The sequence below is a fragment of the Monodon monoceros genome, unplaced genomic scaffold (genome assembly GCF_005190385.1).
Source record: "Monodon monoceros isolate NGI ecotype Baffin Bay Population unplaced genomic scaffold, NGI_Narwhal_1 Super_Scaffold_20, whole genome shotgun sequence".
In the NCBI taxonomy this organism is placed as follows: Eukaryota; Metazoa; Chordata; class Mammalia; order Artiodactyla; family Monodontidae; genus Monodon; species Monodon monoceros.
Window position 1 is genome coordinate 118,700,375 of NW_021703777.1, and position 22,550 is coordinate 118,722,924.

Here is a 22,550-nt window from a genome sequence, read left to right on the forward strand (position 1 = left end):
ATGGGCAGTAAGCATATCTGCCCTTTGCTTTGGAGGGAGACACTCTGTCTTCCTGTACACAGACATCCTTGAAAAGATAGTCTGTAACAGAGGCAGTTAGTGCTTCTGTTGGAAAGATAAGCAGAAATGTGAGAGATGTAAAGAATTATCTTTCAACATTTTTGGAAGGCAGAAAACCATATAGATATTTGTAAGATAGACTTAAATAAGTGGCATAGATTTCGGATTGCAGAGTATGGCCTAAGAAATTTTCCATAGAAAATAGTGATCTTTTTACATATATCTTCAGTTTCCTCTTTTGTAGCTTTTTTTCTGGTTTACCTACTGTCTCGGAGACCTCCATGAATATTAGACTTGCAATGATAGCTTTCCTTGGGAAAGATTACTGTGGATCCATTTTCTGAGTGGTGTATTATTCACTGTTTTTCCTTAGTAGTCAAAGATATCCAGACCTCTGTTTGGGGGAGTTTGTGTTTTCCTTCCTTGAACCAATGCTTCTGTTTCAAAGTTCAAATAAATGAAGGCAAGTAAAATGACAATTATGGTATCATTTAAATTTAGTAAAAATTCACTGAGGCATAACATTTTAGACAAAAGACATTAAAAATGATGGAGCTTGTTGGTGACCCAGGGCAAGTTCAGTTATTCAGACTGGATTTCTAAGAGGTCTCTGAGACTAAAATTCTTCAAAGTGGAACTTCATTGTGTACTAGAACACAAATATAGCACTTCATTACAAAATACCCTCAGGCAAAGAACACATAGGAACTTTGCTGCCCTCTAGACTAGAGGTCTTTGTCATAGATAAAGGGGCTCTAAATCTGGGAACTTGGATGGGGGGATGGCTTGGGGCATTCAGTCCTATCAGTGCTTAAACTCCAAGCAAACAGCAAAAACAAAGAACCTAACATCGGTAATGTTTTAGGTCAGCATGATCTCTTTTAAGTTATTTTGCATCTCTCTAAATTTGACTTGGTTGACCATCTTTTTGGCTTTGTGGTATTTTACTATTCTGATTCTACTTCTCTATCTCTGCCTAAACCATCGTTTGTTCCTATACTCCTCAAATGATCGACTTCCCTAAGATTGAGACGTCAACCCTCATTCTTTCATCCCTGATCCCTCTCTAGCTTCCCTTTTATAGGTGTCTTCTACTCCTATAATATCAGATCTCGTGTGTATATACATAACTCTGAAGTTTGATTCTGTCTTGAATTCCAAAACCACATTTCTGACTGCCAACTGAACATTTCCTTCAAGATGTTCTGCCAATACCTTACAAAACTTGTAACTCTGGTTTGTGTGTATTAACAAAAAGGGCAGGGTGAAAGGTATGTTACTGGTTTAATATTTTACTCTTTTCAAAGAAATTCTCCAAACAGGTTATTTTGACAAACCTTTATGGTCTTTTTTGCGGAAGTTGTTTTGTAAACTTTATTTCACATATGTAAAATATCTGTCTTTTCATATTTCATAGCAGTTTGTCATATTTTTACCACCAAAACTAAGCATTTAGATTTTTGCCTTCATCCCCCACATTATCCCTTCTCCCTCCCCACCCTCCCGCCACTGTACACGCACGCACGCATGTGCACAAACACACAAAATTTTAAATGTTATAATATGCATGAGCTTTGGGTTTTTTGTTATTATTTTTATTGGTAATGGTTCAGTGTGTATTTATGAGGTGGAAGACAAAGCTTGTGCTACTTTTCTCTTTACAGGTCTTCATGCCTTGAGGAGAGTCTTGAGGAAACACCCTAACCTCCCTGACAGTAAGATGGCTGGGTTGGTGAAGATTACTCTGAAAGATTTCTTGCAGGGGATGAATGACATCAGGCCCAGTGCCATGAGGGAGGTAGCAATTGATGTCCCAAATGTAAGTCATTTGTACCCTCATGCTAGCCACACTGTTTGAATTAAACTCTGAAAGAAACTAAGACCCCAGGGAAACTACCTTCCTAAGCTAAACTTAAAAAAATTTTTTTTAATTGAAATTTTTATGGAGATAATTGTAGATATAGTACAGTTGTAAGAAATACTTTAGGGAGAGTGTATGTATCCTTTACCCAGTCCCTCCCGCAATGGTAACATCTTACAAAACTATAATACAGTATCACAAGCCAGGATATTGATAGAATCATCGATCTTTTGCAGATTTCCCCAGTGTTGCCTGTACTCATTTATGTGTACGTGTGTGTCTGTGTATTTAGTTCTGTGCAGTGTTATTACATGTAAAGTTTTGTGTATCCATCACCAGAATCGAGATACTGAGGATTTCCATCACCACAATGATCCCTTGCTTTGCCCTTTCATAACTACACCCACCTTGTTCATGCATCCATTTCCAAAATTCTGTCATTTCAGAAGTGTTGTGTAAATGGAATTATACATTATATAATTGTTTAGGATTAGTTTTTTTCACTTACTGTAATTCCCTGGTGATTCATTCAAGTTGTTATATATCAATAGTTTGTTCCTTTCTTTTGCTGAGTAGTATTCCATGGTATATGTGTAAAACGGTTTGTTTAACCATTCACCAGTTGAAGGACATCTGGCTTGTTTCCAGTTTGGGGCTATTATGAATAAAGCTTCTATGAACATTTTTCTACAGGTATTGTGTGAATATAAGTTTTTATTTCTCTGGAACAAATACCCAAGTGTAGTACAGTTACTGGGTTGTATACTAATTCCATGTTTAGTTTTTACCAGAAAATGTCAACTAGGCTAATTTTAGAACAAAAAAACATCTTCTAGTTATGATACTTTCTACTAATGATGCTTGATGTTTCCTTGGGTTCTTTTACATATACTTCATCATTGACTGTCTCTGCAGAGTTTTCAGTGAGATCACCACAAGGGCAACAGAAGTTACCTTTTATGCATGGAGCACCTGTTACGTCACCTGTGACACACATGGGCCTAATATTCGGGGGTGGGGGATGGCTTTATAGTTTTCTTTGAATATATTAATATTTTTAGAAAATGAACATTGAAACAAGCATTGGCAGTGTGTTCTGCATTATATTATATTGTAATATGTCAATATGTATTTTGAAGTGTCAAAAGAGAGCTGTTATTTAAACTTATTTCACCATGGACCACGTGGAGCAGAGACTTGCAGCATTTGCAGTGTGGTGGATTGCAAAAAATGACCACAAATTCTTCCCTTCACTGTGTTTGCCCTTTTGCACTGCAGTCTTGTAGCTCCTACTCTAAACGCTAGGGAGTCAAGTTTTCCATCCTTGAATCTGCACTTGGCCATGTAACTTGCTTTGGCCAGTGGAGTGTTAGCAGCCATAATGCAAGCAGGCTTGAAAGCGCTTAGGGCTTGCCTTCTCTTGCTGGTCTTTGCCATTGCATTAGCTTTGTTAAGAAATCTGTACTAGCTTCCTGGAGGATGAGAGACTGTGTGAACAGGGATGAGCCTTCCTAGTTGAGATCCCCTCATTCTAGTCATCACCAATTGTCAGACATGTGATGCCATGCTAGACTATCCCACTCCAATCAAAGTTTGCCCCAACCAGGAGAAACCAGTTAACCCTCAGAATTGTCAGAAATGATAAAGTTATTTTGAGCCGCTAAATTTTACGGTCATTAGCAAAAGCTAAGTGAAGCAGGCACTTGTTAGCTTCTTATAGAACACAGTTGTTTTGTAAGTTTAGGCTGGGAAACAGTACCCTGGAGATAAGAACATTCCCAAGGACTAACTGCTAGTTTAGGCTGCTTAATGTGATTTTGAATTCTTTTTGAAACATTTTCAAATTTACTACTGAAAGCTCAACTTTGGGGTTTTTCAGAAGCTCTGTAGCAGAACATGCTCATTTCATATGAATAATTTGACAAATGGAATTATAGAATGAAGAATGATTGATGTTGGGTTAGTAGAAACTTCACTTCTTTGGAACTTATGGTCTAAAGTTCGGGGACATTGATTGGTATGAATACCGATATTGGTATGAATATTTGCAGTACTTATCTGTATTTTATTGGGTACTGTAACATAATATAATGGGTCAGGTAGACACCTAATCATCAAATGCCTCATGTGAAAATTTCAGGGGATAGGGTTATAACCAACTGCACCATCCCCAGACATTTTAGTGTTTAAAAAAGTTTAGGGGCTAAGGAAACCTACAGTCAGCTTTTAAACCTAAAGTTATTGCCAATGAAGAATGTGTTTAAGCAGTGGCTGTCCACTCTTAGAACTGCTGAACTGATTTATTCATCATAGGAACTGGTACTACAGCTGCACTTTTAATTGCTCTAATGAAAGAGTTTTTCCTTTATTTTCTTTTGATACAGTATTTACAACCCATGGACTTGTGCCATTTTCCATTTGGCGTTTCATTATTTGGTCTGAGTCCATGGTGTACTATGATGTTACTCATGAGCTCCAAAGTGATTAGCCTTGGTCAGAGGACTTTCTTACATTGCTTTTCATGCTCACTTCAGATTGTAAAAATTTTCCTGAGAAGTCAACATTTCTGTAACTGGATTCCTAAAGTTCACTCTTCTGATTTCTGGCTATTACACCTACAAAAATATCTCCAAATTATTTCTGCAGAAGATTTAATATTTATTTTGCTATAGAAAACCTGTTTAAAGTAGCTAGTTAATTGCGGCTTTTTTTTTTATTAGCAAAGTGAGCATTCAGCATCTTTTGAGAAAAGATTTTAGTGTGTGAAATTAAACCTTCTAAATCACACTTGCTAACGTTTGAAAGAAATGTCTTAAGGTTGGAGTGTTGCCAATTATAATATAGTGCATTATTAATTTCAGGAGACCACAAGTGTTAGCCACTTACTTAAATGTAATGTTTCCTTTTTTTGGACTTTCTGAATTGGTGATTATACCAATTGGTGTGTTAAAAGTCAAATGTATTTTACAATTAATCAGTGATGAAAGTCAAATATATTTCTTTACTTGAGGAATCCTTAGAATCTTTGAATATGCTAATATGCATTGTGAAATTTCAGTTTTTCACCCAGAGATAACTGTTAATATTTTGTCACAGTTCCAAGAGATTTTTTAGAATTTTATAGATTTTCTTCTGTGCATATAGGTATTTTAATATAGTTAATCTTAGGATATATATAGTTTTATGTTCTGCTTTTATCATTTAAAGTTATATGATAAATGTTTTACTCTAAAATTTCCTGGCAAACATCTTTTTATTGACAGCATAATAGACTGTTATGTTGATAAACTGTAATTGTTTTATCTTTCTTCCATTCTCAGAAATTTAGGGTTTTTTTCTATTTTTCTCTCATATAGTTATAAACATATTTGTGTCCAAATCTTTGCATTTTTGATTTTGATGAAGTGGAATTACCAGACTAAAATATGTGATTTTTAAAGTTTGTGACAAATATCGTTTTCTTTTTTTTACCCCAGAAAGGTTGTTCTAATTTTTCATCATGTGATAAAAATGTAAAATTGCAAAGAACTTAAGCAAAATCTCATTTTATTTTCACTTTAGTCCTTTTCTCTTTTTACTTTCCACTAGATTATTTTCTTCACTGAAAAGTTCTTTATTACAAGGAATAATACTGGATAAGTTTTAGATGAATAGAGATTTAAAAAGAAAATGAAAGGTAGCTATCAGTTATGTCTCTTCTCCTCCCTATAAAAATGTTAAATTTTTAGATCAGGGGTATATCTGGATGGCTTTTAAATGAATTTGAAGTTCCATAAGACCAGAGGTTCTTACTTTTTATTTTTATCCTTAGTACTTAGCATAGGACTAGCACATAATAGATGTCCAATCAGTATTTGTTGAATAAATGAGCAAATAACTATAATTTTCGTGAAAAAACATATTAGATGGTCAATTTCAGATATTTGAAAAATATTTTAAAAAGAGTGTATCATCCTTCTTCTGTACCAAAGTACAATATAGGCCATTATTACCCTCATGAAACACTCTTCATATTTTTCATATTTTATAAAGCAACTAATTTCTTTAGTGAATTTACTACTGTTAGTGAACTTAACAGTTTTGGAATACAGATGTCTATAATAGTGTTAAGCTGTCTAGTCTGGAAGGATATACAGTAATCCTTTATATTTTATGCAGAACATGTTGCTTTCTTTTTTTTTTTTTTTTTTTTTGTGGTACGCGGGCCTCTCACTGTTGTGGCCTCTCCCGTTGCGGAGCACAGGCTCTGGATGCGCAGGCTCAGCGGCCATGGCTAATGGGCCCAGCTGCTCCGCGGCATGTGGGATCTTCCCGGACCGGGGCACGAACCCGTGTCCCCTGCATCGGCAGGCGGACTCTCAACCACTGCGCCACCAGGGAAGCCCTGCTTTCTTGATCCATTAAAAATTCTCATTGTATTAAGGTAAAGAAAAAAATATAGTGCTTTTAATACTTGTATTTATATATTATTGTTGCAATCAGTCATTGTGTATACGTCACAACAATCATTCCTGATAAAAGTCATTCTTAGCCAAATATATACAAATTAATTCCATCAAGTTCATGTAATTCATATATGCATCTTAACAATCCCCTCCTCCTGGCTTTCTCTATTTTATTTTATGTAGTTTTAGGTTATCCTTTATTATATGGAAATAATCCATCTGTACACTTTTTTTTTTTTTTGCGGTACGCGGGCCTCTCACTGTTGTGGCCTCTCCTGTTGCGGAGCACAGGCTCCGGACGCGCAGGCTCAGCGGCCATGGCTAATGGGCCCAGCTGCTCCGCGGCATGTGGGATCTTCCCGGACCGGGGCACGAACCCGCGTGCCCTGCATCGGCAGGCGGACTCTCAACCACTGCGCCACCAGAGAAGCCCCATCTGTACACTTTTGATATTACCTTTGGATTGCAGTTTTCAGAATTTGGACCTTTGGTTCAGAATAAGCCAAAAGCCAATTAAAAAAATAGGACTCTACTTTCACATGAACGCACTTTTGTAAAGTGAACTGCAGGCAGAGCCTCAGGACTACCTGTATAGCCCCAAACCCGTTTGCAGTCTTGGATCCAGGTTAAACTTAGAGGTAGTTGGTGGTCAAATTGAGTGTCTACCAAATGTCATTATTTAAATAAACATTCCTCATTTACTCCCATTTTAAAAACTAGCAAACCTCTTAATTATATGAATAATCAAAAGGTTATCTGTTTCACTACGTATTTAAAATTTGCAGCTGTATTTTCATTTGGCGCTTTTTCAGATGAGACTAGAACATCAGAATGTGACAAGTGAGTTGAATTTCCTAGGATGAGCTCATTAGCATTACTTTTCTGGTGCAGAGATATGAGTTAAATAGTTTAATTGACCATAATTACATTTTATTCTTCTTGTACCCTCAGGATAATTAGAAGGAATTTGAGTTTCTGTTTTTTAAAAGCAGTACTGTATTCTATATTTTATTTCTTACAGATTCAGAAGATTGAGGGCTTCTATGATGCTTTACTAAATAACAGATTTTTTTTTTTTTGGAATAGATAGTACAACCTGTAGAAATTCTATTAATTCCATATTGGCCCTTGGCAGGGTTTTGAATTTGGTTTCTTTTGATTTTGCTTCTTGTTGTCTAGATAGAAGAGTGTCTTCTATCACTTACAAGATCCCAGTCTTCCCTGGCAACTACTCTTGAGCATTTTTATAGTTTTAAGTAATAACAATTGAACAGGAAAGCACATTTGGAAAAGTAGATTACTTTTTTTTTTTAACATCTTCATTAGAGTATAATTGCTTTAAAACGGTGTGTCAGTTTCTGCTTTATAACAAAGTGAATCACTTATACATATATCCCCATATATGTGCATCTCCCTCCCCTGCACCCTCCCTATCCCACCCCTTTAGGTGATCATGAAGCACTGAGTTAATCACCCTGTGCTATTGTGGCTGCTTCCCACTAGCTATCTGTTTTACGTTTGGTAGTGTGTATAATATGTCCATGCCACTCTCTCACTTTGTCCCAGCTTACCCTTCCCCCTCCCCGTATCAAGTCCCTTCTCTAGTAGGTCTGCATCTTTATTCCCGTCTTGCCCCTAGGTTCTTCTGACCATTTTCTTTTCGTTTTTTTTTTAGATTCCATACATACAAAGTCTGCATCTTTATTCCCATCTTGCCCCTAGGTTCTTCTGACCATTTTCTTTTCGTTTTTTTTTTTAGATTCCATACATATGTGTTAGCATACAGTATTTGTTTTTCTCTTTCAGCCTTACTTCACTCTGTATGACAGCCTCAAAGGTAACTATTTCCTTTCCCATATTAGGGAAGTTTTCAACTATAATCTCTTCAAATATTTTTTTAGTCCCTTTCTTTTTCTCTTCTTCTTCTGGGACCCTTATAATTCGAATGTTGGTGCATTTAATGTTGTCCCAGAAGTCTCTGAGACTGTCCTCAATTCTTTTCATTCTTTTTTCTTTATTCTGGTCTGCGGTAGTTATTTCCACTATTTTATCTTCCAGGTCACTTATCCATTCTTCTGCCTCAGTTATTCTGCTATTGATCCCTTCTAGAGAATTTTTAATTTCATTTATTGTGTTGTTCATTTCTCCTTGCTCTTTAGTTCTTCTAGGTCCTTGTTAAACATTTCTTGTATTTTCTCCATTCTATTTCCAAGATTTTGGATCATTACTGTCATTATTCTGAATTCTTTTTCAGGTAGATTGCCTATTTCCTCTTCATTTGTTAGGTCTGGTCGGTTTTTGTCTTGCTCCTTCATCTGCTGTGTGTTTTTCTGTCTTCTCATTTTGCTTAACTTACTGTGTTTGGGGTCTCCTTTTCACAGGCTGCAGGTTCGTAGTTTCCGTTGTTTTTGGTGTCTGTCCCCAGTGGCTAAGGTTGGTTCAGTGTGTTGTGTAGGCTTCCTGGTGGAGGGGACTAGTGCCTGTGTTCTGGTGGATGAGGCTGGATCTTATCTTTCTGGTGGGCAGGTCCACATCTGGTGGTGTGTTTTGGGGTGTCTGTGGCCTTTTAATAATTTTATGCAGCCTCTGTGCTAATGGATGGGGTTGTGTTCCTGTCTTGCTAGTTGTTTGGCATAGGGTGTCCTGCACTCGAGGTTGCTGGTCCTTGAGTGGAGCTGGGTGCTGGTGTTGAGATGGAGATCTCTGGGAGATTTTTGCCATTTGATATTTCGTGGAGCTGGGAGGTGTCTTGTGGACCAGTGTCCTGAAGTTGGCTCTCCCACCTCAGTGGCACAGCCCTGATGCCTGGCTGGAGCACCAAGAGCCTGTCCTGCACATGGCTAAGAATAAAAGGGAGAAAAAAAAGAAAGAAAGAAGAAGGTAAAACAAAATAAAATAAAGTTATTAAAATAAAAAATAATTAAAAAAAATTTTTTAAGTTAAAAAAAGGACAGAACACTAGGACAAATGGTAAAAGCAAAGCTGTACAGACAGAATCTCACACAGAGCATACACGTACACACTCACAAAAAGAGGAAAAGGGAAAAAAAAATATATATCGTTGCTCTCAAAGTCCACCTCCTCAATTTGGGATGATTCGTTGCCTATTCAGGTATTCCACAGATGCAGGGTACATCAAGTTGATTGTGGAGATTTAATCCGCTGCTCCTGAGGCTGCTGGGAGAGATTTCCCTTTCTCTTTGTTCGCACAGCTCCCGGGGTTCAGCTTTGGATGTGCACCCGCCCCTCTGCGTGTAGGTTGCCTGAGGGCGTCTTTTCCTGCCCAGACATGATGGGGTTAAAGGAGCAGCTGATTGGGGGGCTCTGGCTCACTCAGGCCGGGGGAAGGGAGGGGCACGGATGCGGGGAGAGCCTGCGGCGGCAGAGGCCAGCGTGAGGTTGCACCAGCCCCGAGGCACGCCATGCGTTCTCCCGGGGAAGTTGTCCCTGGATCCCGGGACCCTGGCAGTGGCGGGCTGCACAGGCTCCCTGGAGGGGAGGTGTGGAGAGTGACCTGTGCTCGCACACAGGCTTCTTGATGGCCGCAGCAGCCGCCTTAGCGTCCCATACCTGTCTCTGGAGTTCCCGCTGATAGCCGCGGCTCATGCCCGTCCCTGGAGCTCCTTTAAGCCGTGCTCTGAATCTCCTCTCTTCGCGCACCAGGAAACAAAGAGGGAAGAAAAAGTCTCTTGCCTCTTCGGCAGCTCCAGACCTTTTACCGGACTCCCTCCCGGCTAGCCGTGGCACACTAGCTCCTTTCAGGCTGTGTTCACGCCGCCAACCCCAGTCCTCTCCCTGCATCCGACCGAAGCCCGAGCCTCAGCTCGCAGCCCCGCCCGCCCCGGCGCGTGCGCAGACATGCCTCTCGGGCTGGTAAGTGCCGGTCGGCACCTATCCTCTGTGTGGGAATCTCTCCGCTTTTTCCTCCGCACCCTTGTGTCTGCGTTCTCCTCCACGGCTCCGAAGCTCTTCCCCTCCGCCACCCGCAGTCTCCGCCGGCGAAGGGGCTTCCTAGTATGTGGAAACCTTTCCTCCTTCACAGCTCCCTCCCACTGGTGCGGGTCCCGTCCCTATTCTTTGTCTCTGTTTTTTCTTTTGCCCTACCCAGGTACGTGGGGAGTTTCTTGCCTTTTGGGAGGTCTGAGGTCTTCTGCCAGCGTTCAGTAGGTGTTCTGTAGGAGTTGTTCCACCTGTGGATGTATTTCTGACGTATTTGTGAGCACGAAGGTGATCTCTGCGTCTTACTCTTCCGCCATCTTGAAGCTCTCAAAGTAGATTACTTTTAACCAGCAAATACTCTGTGCCAAAATCGAGATTTTAGTTTGACCATTATTAAATATTGTAGAAGTTTAACTCTTTCATTCCACTTTTCTTTTTATACCTTACTTTTCTCCAGGTTCAATAGGAGGAGAAATGAGTGGAAGGATCACCAATTTCTATTCTCAGCTCTGATCCCAGTTAACATTGATGAAATTGAACACTTTTCCGTTCAGGTTATAGAGAACTCTTAATTTTCAGTTTCTGTTGGGTGTCTCCTTTTGAATCTATAAATAATGTTGAGGTTGTCCTAGAAGAAAATGCCACACTTGTATGTATAGTTGATCAGTACTCAGTACAAGCACAGCTCATTTTGTTGTGTTTCACTTTATTGTGGTTCACAGATACTGGTGTTTTTTGTTTTTTTTAAAGAAATTGAAGGTTTGTGGCAACCCTGTGATGAGCAAGTCTGTCAGTCAGTTTTCTAACAGTATTTTCTCACTTTGTGTCTCTGTATTACTCTGTATTATTTGGTAATTATTGCACTATTTCAGACTTTTTCATTATTATTATATTTTTATGGTGATCTTTAATTAGGGTGCCACGAACTGTACCCATATAAGATGGTGAACTTAACCGGTAATTGTTGTGTGTTCTGACTGCTCTACCAACCATCTGTTCCCCTAGCTTGCTCCCTCTCCTTGGGCCTCTCTATTCTCTGAGACACAGCAATATTGAAATTAGGCCAGTTAATAACCCTACAGTGGTCTCTGCGTGTTCAAGGAAAAGGAAGAGTCACATCTCTCACTTTCAATCAAAAGCTAGAAATGATTAAGCTTAGTGAAGAAGGCATGTCAAAAGCCAAGATAGGCCTTTAAAAGCTAGGGCTCTTGTGCCAAACAGTTAGCCAAGTTGTGAATGCAAAGGAAAAGTTCTTGAAGGGAATTAAGTGCTTCTCCAGTGAACACATGAATGATGTGGAGAAAGTTTTAGTGGTCTGGATAGAAGATCAAACCAGCTGCAACATTCCCTTAAGCCAAAGCCTAATCCAGAGCAAGGTCCAAACTCTCTTCAATTCTGTGAAGGGTGGTATAGATGAGGAGGCTGCAAAAGAAAAGTCTGAAGCGAGCAAATGTCGATTCATGTTGTTTAAGGAAAGAAGCCGTCTCCATAACATCAAAGTGCAAGGTGAAACAGCAAGTGCTGATGGAGAAGCTGCAGCAAGTTATCCGAAAGATCTAGCTAAGATGGTTTAATGAAGGTGGCTACCCTAGACAGCAGATTTTCATTGTAGATGAGACAGCCTTACATTGGAAGAAGATGCCATCTAGGACTCTAATAGCTAGAGAGGAAAAGTCAGTGCCTGGCTTTAAAGCTTTAAAGGACAGGTTAACTCTTGTTAGGGGCTAGTGCAGCTGTTGACTTTAATTTGAAGCCAGTGCTCATTTACCATTCCAAAAATCCTAGGGTTCTTAACAGTGATGCTAAATCTACTCTGCCTGTGCTCTCTATAAATGGAACAGCAAAGCCTGGCTGACAATACATTTGTTTACAACATGGTTTTCTGAATATTTTAAGCCACTATTGAGACCTAATACTCAGAAAAAAAGCTTCCTTTCAAAATATTACTGTTCATTGACAATTCACCTGGTCATCCAAGAAGTCTGACGGAGATGTACAACAAGATTAATATTGTTTTCATGCCTGCTAACACAACATCCGTTTGCAGGCCATAGATCAAGGCATCATTTCGACTTTCAAGTCTTGTTATTTAAGAAATACGTTTTGCAAGGATATAGCTACCATAGGTAGCGATTCCTCTGTTGGATCTGTGCAAAGTAAATTGAAAACCTTCTAAAAAAGATTCACCATTCTAGATGCCGTTAAGAACATTCATGATTCACAGAAGAGGTCTATACCAACATTCACAGGGGTTTGGAGGAAGCTGATTCTAACCCTTATGGATGACTTTGAGGGATTCAAGACTTCAGTGGCGGAAGTAACTGCAGATGTGGTAGAAATAGCAAGAGAACTGGAATTAGAAGTGGAGCCTGAAGATGTGACTGAATTGCTGCAATCTCATGGTACAACTTGAATGGCTGAGGAGTTGCTTCCTATGGATGAGCAAAGAAAGTGGTTTCTAGAGATGGAATTTACTCCTAGTGAAGATGCTGTGCAAATTGTTGACATGACAACAAAGAAGTTGGAATTTTACATAAACTTAGTTAAAGCAGTGGCAGGGTTTGAGAAGATTGACTCCAATTTTGAAAGAAATTCTACTGTAGTTAAAATGCTGTCAAACATCGCATACTACAGAGAAATTGTTTGTGAAAGGAAAAGTTGATTAATGTGGCAAGCTTCACTGCTGTCTTTTTTTTTTTTTTTTTTTTTGCAGTACGCGGGCCTCTCACTGCTGTGGCCTCTCCCGTTGCGGAGCATAGGCTCCGGACGCACAGGCTCAGCGGCCATGGCTTACGGGCCTAGTCGCTCCGTGGCATGTGGGATCCTCCCGGACCGGGGCACGAACCCGCGTCCCCCGCATCGGCAGGCGGACTCTCAACCACTGCACCACCAGGGAAGCCCCACTGGTGTCTTATTTTAAGAAACTGCCACAGCCGCCCCAGCCTTCAGCATCCACCCTGGTCAGTCAGCAGCATCAACATCAACATCAAGACAAGACTCTCCACCAGCGAAGGATTGTGACTCACTGAGGCTCAGATGATGATTAACATTTTTTAGCAATAAAGTATTTTTTAATTAAGGTAGGTACATTATTTTTTAGACATAATGCTACTGCACCCTTAATGGACTACAGTGTAGTGTAAACATAACTTTCACATACACTGGGAAACCAAAAAATCTGTGTGATTCACTTTATCGCAATGTTCGCCTTGCTGAGAGTGGTCTTGAACCAAACCCACAGTATCTCTGAAGAAAGCCCGTAAATACTTGATGAGTATTTGCTAAAAACACAGATTTTCATTTACAGTAAAGGAAATCATTGGTAGGGTTAATGTGGTTCTTTTGTGGTACCACCTTTTCACTTCACCTTACACAGATACAGAGTAATTACACACTCACCTGATCTTGTCCCGTAGTCCATCTGTCCCAAACTGTCTTAAATGCCATCAACATAACTCCCTATTGATAACCTCTAAGATGAAGTCTAAGCTCTTTAGTTTGGTGTTCGTAACCTGGCTCGTGCCTTCTTCACTTTCATCTTACATTGTTCTGTTAAACCATTTTGTATTTTTGCACGTTGTCCTCCCCTCTGCCTGAAAAATTACTTTCTGACCTCTAAGTTACCAAAGATCTGGTAATATGATTCCTAATACACACATACAAAGCTAACACATATATGCCTTGTGGTTCTTTTGTCTTATTCATCTTTGTGTCCCCTCTGTTTGGCAAATAGTACCAACTAAATAAAGGTTTGTCGAATGACTGAATATTTTATGTAGCATTTTGGTTCATAGTGGTTCTCATTTTTCAGAAATGGTTCTTTTACCTTTTCGTATAAAAATATATGTATATATATTTGGTAACAGCTTTATTGAGGTATAATTCACCTATCAGTCATTCACTTATTTAAAGGGTACAATTCAGTGGTCTAGTATATGCAAAAAGTTGTACAGGCGTCACTACATTTAATTTTAGAACATTTTCATCATCCCCAAAAGAAACCCTATACACTTTGCCCATCATCTTGCAACCTGTGCATTCCCCCATTTTTAATTGTTTTTTATTTATTATTGAGTTGTATATGTACTAGATACAAGTCCTTTATTATATTTGATATCAGGTATATATGATTTGCAAATATTTTCTCCCATTCAGTGAGCTGCCTCTTTTCATTTTCTTGATAATGTCCTTTGCAGCATAAAAGTTTTTGATTTCAATGAAGTCCAGTGTCTCTATTTTTTCTTTACTTGTGTGTAGTTTTGGTGTCACATTTAAGAAAGTATTGCCAGATCCAAGGTCAGGAGGATTTACTGTATATTTTCTTCTAAGAGTTTATAAGAGTTGCTTATAGTCTTAGCATGTACATTTAGGTCTTTAGTTAATTTTTTTTCCCCCAGGTAGGGTTAACTCTGCTCCTCTGTGTGTAACCATAGGACTCTAAAACTCCATCTATAGCTTGGAGTCATAAACATATATGGGAAAAGTTTTGTTGTTGTTTTTTTAAACTGTGGTAAACTATGCATAACATGAAATTTACCATTTTAACCAGTCTTAAGTATATAATTGGGTGGTATTAAGTATATTCCCATTGCTGTGCAACCATCACCACCATCTAGTCCTGTAACTTTAATTATTTGGAAGGCTTAAGTTAAATTTAACTTTTTAGTAAATCTAGGACTATTCAGGTTATCTGTTTTTTTCTTGAGCTTGGTAGTTTGTATCTTTTAAGGAATTGGTCCATTTTGCCTTAATTGCCTGATTTATGGACATAGTTGTTCGTAGTCTTCCTTATTATCTTTTTACTGTCTGTGGGATCAGTAGTGTTTTCCCTTTCATTTCTAATACTGTTTATGTCTTCTCTTTTTTTTCATGATCATTCTGCCTGGAGGTCTAGCAGTTTATTGATTTTTTTCAAATTATCAGCTTTTTGTTTTATTTTTCTGATTTCGATTTCATTGATTTCTGTGCTAATCTTTGTTATTTCCTTCCTTGTTTGCATTAGGCTTAATCTGGTCTTCTTCCTTTAGTTTAAGGTGAGAGCTGTGGTTAGTGAGTTTAGTTCTGTCTCTTCTAGGTCTGTGTTCAGTGCTATAAATAATCATTAAGCATTGTTTTAGCTGCATCCCACATATTTGATATGTTGGATTTTCATTTCCATTTAGTTCAAAATATTTTTTATTTCCTTTGAAACATCTTTAACTTAACATGGTCTACCTTCAAGTGATAATGTATCACATGTGTAGTGTAAGAACCTTAAAACAGTGTACTTCTTTTGCTCCCCTCCTGGCCTTTGTGCTGTTGTCATACATTTTACTTTTACATGGTTGTGAACCCCAGAGTACATTGTCATCATTTTTGCTCTAAATAGTATTTCCGTTTGAAGCGATTTAAATAATAATAAAGAAAATTTTCTATGTTTACACAATGTAATTACCCCTTCCAGCTGTCTTTAGTCTTTTGTGTAGATTCAGGTTTCCATCTGGTATCATATTCCTTCTTCCTGAAGGGCTTACTTTAACATATCCTGTAATGCAGGTGTGCTGGTCAAGAATTCTTTCAGTTTTTGCATGTCGCAGAAAAGTCATTATTTTGTGTTTGTTTTAAAAAGATACTTTTATTGGGTAAAGATAGATTGACAGTGATACCCCTCCCGTTACCCACGCACCCCTAGTTCTTTAATGATTTGCTCCACTCTCTGCTTTCTTGCATTATTTTTGAAAAGAAATCTGCTGTCTCCATTTTCATTGTTTTCTGTGTGTAACATATCTTTTTTTTTCCTCAGGTTGCTTTTAAGATTTTCTCTTTAACACTTGTTTTAAGCAATTTGATTATCATGTGCCTTAGTAGTTTTCTTCTTGTTTCTTGTGCTAGTTCATTAGTCCCCTCACTGGGGACTAAAAATACACATGTACATTTGTCTGCTTGAGATTCTCCCAAAGCCCAGTAATGCTGTGTTCATTTTTTATATTCCTCTGTTTTCTTTCTCCCTTTTTTTTGTTTTAGAGGGTCTCTATTGCTGTGCCTACCAGTTCGCTAACCTTTTTTCCCCATTAAAGTGTCTAATCAGCTGTTAGTTCCATCCAGTGCATTCTTAAAATTATGGACACTGTAGTAGTTCTTTAGAAATTTGATTTTTATCCTTTTTATATTTTTTTCTTCTCTACTTAATGTTTTCAATGTTTCCTTCATTTGAACATATGCAACATATTTATAATAATAGCTGTTATAGTGTCCTTGTCTTCTAATTCTATCTGTGTAATTTCTGAATCAGCTTCAATTTATTGATTTTTTTCCTTATTATAGATTATATTTCCCTGCTTCTTTGCATGCATGATGCATTTTGATTGGTTTCCAGAAATTCTGATTTTTATTTTGTTGGGAGATGAATGCTTTATATTCATAAAAATATTCTTGAGATTTATTCTGGGGTGTGGTTAAGTTATTTGGAAAGTTTGATCCTTTTTGGTCTTGCCTTCAAATTTTCTCAGGTGGTACCACGGCAATGTTTTGTCTAGGGTTAATTTTTCCCTACTAGTGAGCTAAGATCCTTATCAATATCCTACCTGATGCACTATAAATTATGAGGGTCCACTCTGGCTGTTGGGAGCAGGCATGCTTCCTTCTAGTCCTTTTAGGTCTCTGGTTTCTTTTTTTTTTTTTTTTCCTGGCCTCATTTGTTTTGCTCACATGTGTGTACTGATAACTGAATATTTGATGGAGACCCTCTACAGATTTCAGGAGTTCTCTCTCTGTCTCTGTACCTCTTTTACCTCTAATACTCTGCCCTGCAATACCTACCTCTTTGACTTTCCGATACTCCCAGCTTCATTTTCTCATCTCAGGGAGACTGTGGGCTCTGCTTAGGTTTCCTCTCCACTGCTGCAACCTGTGGCCTTTCTCCAGGCAGTTAGATAGGCACAGTCATAGGGTTCACCTCACTGTTTCCCTTCTCTCAAGGATCACCCTCCTTCATTGCCTGATGGCCAATGTCCTAAGAGTTTGTCAGCTTTTTAAGTTTTTTTCAGACAGAAAGGTAAATCTTATTTCTTTTACTCCTTGGCTGGAGGCAAAGGTCCCTATTTGGCAGTTTTCAAAAATACCATTTTTAATAATTTACATCTAAGCCACAGGGTGGGGCATATTCCAATGCCCCATGTTAGAATCACCATGTCAGAATTTCATGTACTCTTCAGAAAAATGCTTTGCAGTTTTTTATATAGTTTTTCTTTTTACATCTTTATTGGCATATAATTGCTTTACAAGGTTGTGTTAGTTTCTGCTGTACAACAAGGTGAATCAGCTATATGTACACATATATCCCCATATCCCCTCCCTCTTGAGCCTTCCTCCCACCCTCCCTATCCCACCCCTCTAGCTCATCACAAAGCATCGAGCTGATCTCCCAGTTCTATGCAGCAGCTTCCCATTAGCTATCTATTTTACATTTGGTAGTGTATATATGTCAGTGCTACTCTCTCACTTCGTCCCAACTTCCCCTTCCCACCGTGCCCTCGAGTCTGTTTTCTACGTCTGTGTCTTTATTCCTGCCCTGCCACTAGGTTCATCAGTACCATTTTTTTAGATTCCATATATATGCGTTAGCATATGGTATTTGTTTTTCTCTTTCTGACTTACTTCGCTCTGTATGACAGTCTCTAGGTCCATCCACCTCATTACAAATAACTCAGTTTCGTTCCTTTTTATGGCTGAGTGATATTCCATTGTATAAATGTGCCACATCTTCTTTATCCATTTATCTGTCAGTGGACATTCAGGATTCTTCCATGTCCTGGCTATTGTAAATACTGCTGCAGTGAACATTGTGGTATATGACTCTTTTTGAATTATGGTTTTCTCAGGGTATATGCCCAGTAGTGGGATTACTGGGTCATATGGTAGTTCTATTTGTAGTTTTTCAAGGAACCTCCATACTGTTCTCCACAGTGGCTGTATCAATTTACATTCCCACCAACAGTGCAGGAGGGTTCTCTTTTCTCCACACCCTCTCCAGCATTAATTGTTTCTATATTTTTTGATGATGGCTATTCTGACTGATGTGAGGTGTTACCTCATTGTGGTTTTGATTTGCATTTCTCTAATGATTAGTGATGGTTAGCATCTTTTCATGTGTTTGTTGGCAATCCGTATGTCTTCTTTGGAGAAATATCTGTTTAGGTGTCCGGCCATTTTTGGATTGGGTTGTTTGGTTTTTTTGATATGGAGTTGCACGAGCTGCTTGTATATTTTGGAGATTAATCCTTTGTCAGTTGCTCCGTTTGCAAATATTTTCTTCCATTCTGAGGGTTGTCTTTTCATCTTGTTTATGGTTTCTGTTGCTGTGCAAAAGCTTTGAAGTTTCATTAGGTCCCATTTGTTTATTTTTATTTTTATTTCCATTACTCTAGGAGGTGGGTCAAAAAGGATCTTGCTGTGATTTATGTCATAGAGTGTTCTGCCTATGTTTTCCTCTAAGAGTTTGATGGTGTCTGGCCTTACATTTAGATCTTTAATCCCTTTTGAGTTTATTTTTGTGTATGGTGTTAGGGAGTGTTCTAATTTCATTCTTTTATATGTAGCTGACCAGTTTTCCTAGCACCACTTATTGAAGAGACTATCTTTTCTCCATCGTATATTCTTGCCTCCTTTGTCAAAGATAAGGTGATCATATGTGTATGGGTTTATCTCTGGGCTTTCTATCCTGTTCCATTAACTATATTTCTGTTTTTTTGCCAGTACCATACTGTCTTGACTACTGTAGCTTTGTAGTATAGTCTGAAGTCTGGGAGCCTGATTCCTCCAGCTCCGTTTTTCGTTCTCAAGATTGCTTTGGCTATTCGGGGTCTTTTGTGTTTCCATACAAATTGTGAAATTTTTTGTTCCAGTTCTGTGAAAAATGCCATTGGTAGTTTGATACGGATTGCATTGAATCTGTAGATTGCTTTGGGTAGTATAGTCATTTTCACAGTGTTCATTCTTCCAATCCAAGAACATGGTATATCTCTCCATCTGTTTGTATCATCTTTGATTTCTTTCATCAGTGTCTTATAGTTTTCTGCATACAGGTCTTTTGCCTCCTTAGGTAGGTTTATTCCTAGGTATTTTATTCTTTTTGTTGCAATGGTAAGTGGGAGTTTTGGGGGCTTTTTTTTTTTTTTAAGTGTTATACGAGTGAACTTTCTTCTGGTATTGACCCAATAGAAAGACCAAAGCTCTAAGGTGGAATGGTATATGATGCAAAAGTGGGAAAGATGGGATAGATTGAGAAAATGTAATCTGAAAATTAGCAGATGTCTGAGAACTCCACTATAAACCTAAGATAAATTAAAAGATGAGTTTAATAACCTGAGATAAAGTTTCCCTAATGTTCAGGCCTATAGATGGGTAGTGGGGGAGTAGGTGGGAATGTGAGTTTTAGGGAATTCTAAGTTGTTTGTAATTTTATCATCTATCTCTCTGTCTTTGTGGGGGGACCTCAGGATCACCCTCAGGCTTGATGATTCACTGGAAGGGCTCACTGCACTCAGAAGCTGTTATGGTTATGATTTATTACTGTGAAAGGATAGAGATCAAAATACTGAAAAGTGAAAAGTCACATGAGGTGAAGTCAAGGAGAAAACAGGAACCAGCTTCTAGGTGTACTCTCCCAATGGAGTCACTTGGGAGCACACTTAATTCTCCCCTAAACAGTGTGTGACAACATGTGTGAACTGTTATTGGCCAGGGAGGCTGACCTCAACCTTGGTTTCCATGGTTTCATTGCAGGTCAGTCAGTGTAGGTATACAGCACCGGAATGTCTGACTTCAGCTTCTTAGATTCTAGCTCTTCCCAGAGCAAAAACAAATGTTCATAAATCACCTTGTCAGGGTCAACTTATCTGGTCAAACAGGTATAGCATAGCCCAGGGCCTCAGGCAAACAAAAACACTCTTAGAGGCACAGTATTTAAAAGGCCCAAAGAATATCTCCCAGAAGACTGCTAAGGGCCAGTCCTAAAGACTGGCCTTTCTTTGAAATGGGCGGGGTTTGAATAACACAGGTTTTCTGATTAAACCTGTCTTGAACACTATTTACTAAACTCCATACTTTAGTTGGATTTCATTAGTTCTTCCTAATGTCCTTTGTCTATTTCAGGATCCCATCTAAGCTATCACATTACATTCAGTTGTCATGTCTTTGGCTTCTCTGGGCTATGACAGTGTTTCTGTTCTTAACAGTTTTGAGGTATACTGCTTAGGTCTTTTTTATAGAATGACCCTCAATTTGAGTTTGGCTGTTGTTTTCATTACGGTTAGGCTGGGATTATGGGGTTTTGGGAGGAAGACCACTGAAATGAAATGTCATACTCATCATAGCTTAACAAAACTATAAAATTAATTAAGATAAAACTCCTCCAGCCCCTCAGAAGTACTTAACCAGAATTTAGGCTGATGTGCTGCTTACATACAGAATTTATACTCAATGGCTCTTAGAACTGTTCTCTTTTCAGTAGTGTCAAGATCTCTAATGTGCATAACTTCAGATTTTTCTAGAGACAGCAGGGAAAAGAACAGAAAGTATGACAGTAACTGATCAAGTCATGGATGAGGGAAGCTAAAATGGGTCTGTTTTACCAGATTGAACCTGGAATGATAACGAGTCAGGTCCCTCAGTATGACTCTGCCGTTATTCTCATGCATCTCTTCCTTCCCCAGGATGAACTAAAAGCCAGTATTAGGGCCTACAAATGGTTCAGTGTCATTCAGTCTCTTTAGTTGCCTAACTGCTACTTATCTTTCATGCCTGTTTAAATATCAGATCTTCTAGAAAGCTGTATTTAACACTCTAGGACCCTCCAGGCCTATTATGTACTATTTGTAGCACCCCGTACAATTTTTTGTCTAGTCTTTAAATTAAATACTTATTAATGTATTTGTTTAATGTCTGCCTCTCCTTTCAGTCTATAAGCTCCATGATGTAGAGACCATGTCAGTCTTGTTCATTTTTTGTTATCTCACTCTGTATATTCTACCTGTATTCCTAGAGCCTGGCTAAGCACTCAAAACCTAACAGCCTTTTGCACTAAGATGAGTATATTTGAGTGAATGAGTGAATAAATGGATATTTGATATTAAAACCTCTGTTAGTATACCTATAGGAGTCTGACTTTCTTGTTGATACCTGCAGCAGAGGAGACCCATACTTGTCAGAACTTATAAAAGATGGCACAGTTAGACAACATTTACCATAGGACAGTTAATTTTTTCTCAACAATCTACCACTTAGGCTTGGTCAGTTCTCTGAGACTTGCCTGACCTGTCTCAGTGAACTTAGTATATGCCTAGGATAAATTTCTAGGATAAATTTCTAGGCATAGAAATTTGTCCTAGGCATGTAATTTCTCTAGGCAGTCTAATTTCTCTAGGCAGCTTCTTTCTCTAGGATTTTCTTGCGGCATCTTTTGGCCTGATTCTCAAGTTGATCCTGTCCCACTAACATTCATCCCCCTATTACGTGCAGCACATTTAGCAGCCAGGGACCAGCTTTGAGTATGAAGGTAAAATCTTTTATTCTTTTTCTAAATATTGCCCATTAAGACTGTGCTGTAAGGATTGTTTCCTAGTATCTCTTTAACCCTTTTTCAGGGCTTTCTCCTTATATCTGTAGACCTCAAACCAAAACAACATAGAGAATAACCGATGCTCTCTGGCCAGCAGCATTGGTTATTCTCCCCCATGTAGGAACTTCCTTTCTGGCCTGTATCTCAGGACGTAGTCGGGACTGCTTAGGAAGTTTGCTTACATGAGTTTGCTCAGCTTTCTGACAAAGAAGGGCCTCTTCTCTTTGCCTTCTATTTAACAAAAACTTGGAGCATCCCTTTAGCCAGTCTTGTCAGCAGAAGATTTTTCTCTATATATATGCAAACATTTTTATTGTCAACCAGCCATCAAAGGAGATTCAGGGGAAATGGTTTGAATTTATGACCCAACTATTTGGACAGATCTGGGCTAGAAAATGTCTTGCAAAGCATATGTATAGCCCTTGTACACTATTACATGTTGGCAACATTTTTTACTAGTTCTGACCACACATGTTGGTTTATTCCTAACTCCCTAAATCTCTCCTGTTTTCCCCATCTCACTTCCTACAGCCTGTCTCCCTGCCATTTCTACCCCTTCTGCTACTTTTTTTTTTAAAGATAACCCAAGAGAAATGTGCATCTGCCCATTAATTTATTCCTATACCAAACAAACATTGAGCATCTGTAA

General features: G+C 38.6%; 1 protein-coding gene across 2 annotated transcripts in view; it reads left to right on the forward strand.

Moving 5' to 3' along the window:
• The window catches only part of SPATA5 (spermatogenesis associated 5), a 334,167-nt gene that overhangs the window by 41,759 nt on the left and 269,858 nt on the right, over positions 1–22,550 (forward strand). For both annotated transcript variants that reach the window (XM_029235331.1, XM_029235332.1), the window contains exon 10: positions 1,725–1,879. In XM_029235331.1, the coding sequence (XP_029091164.1) occupies positions 1,725–1,879 (155 nt within the window). The remainder of the gene's footprint in view (positions 1–1,724; positions 1,880–22,550) is intronic.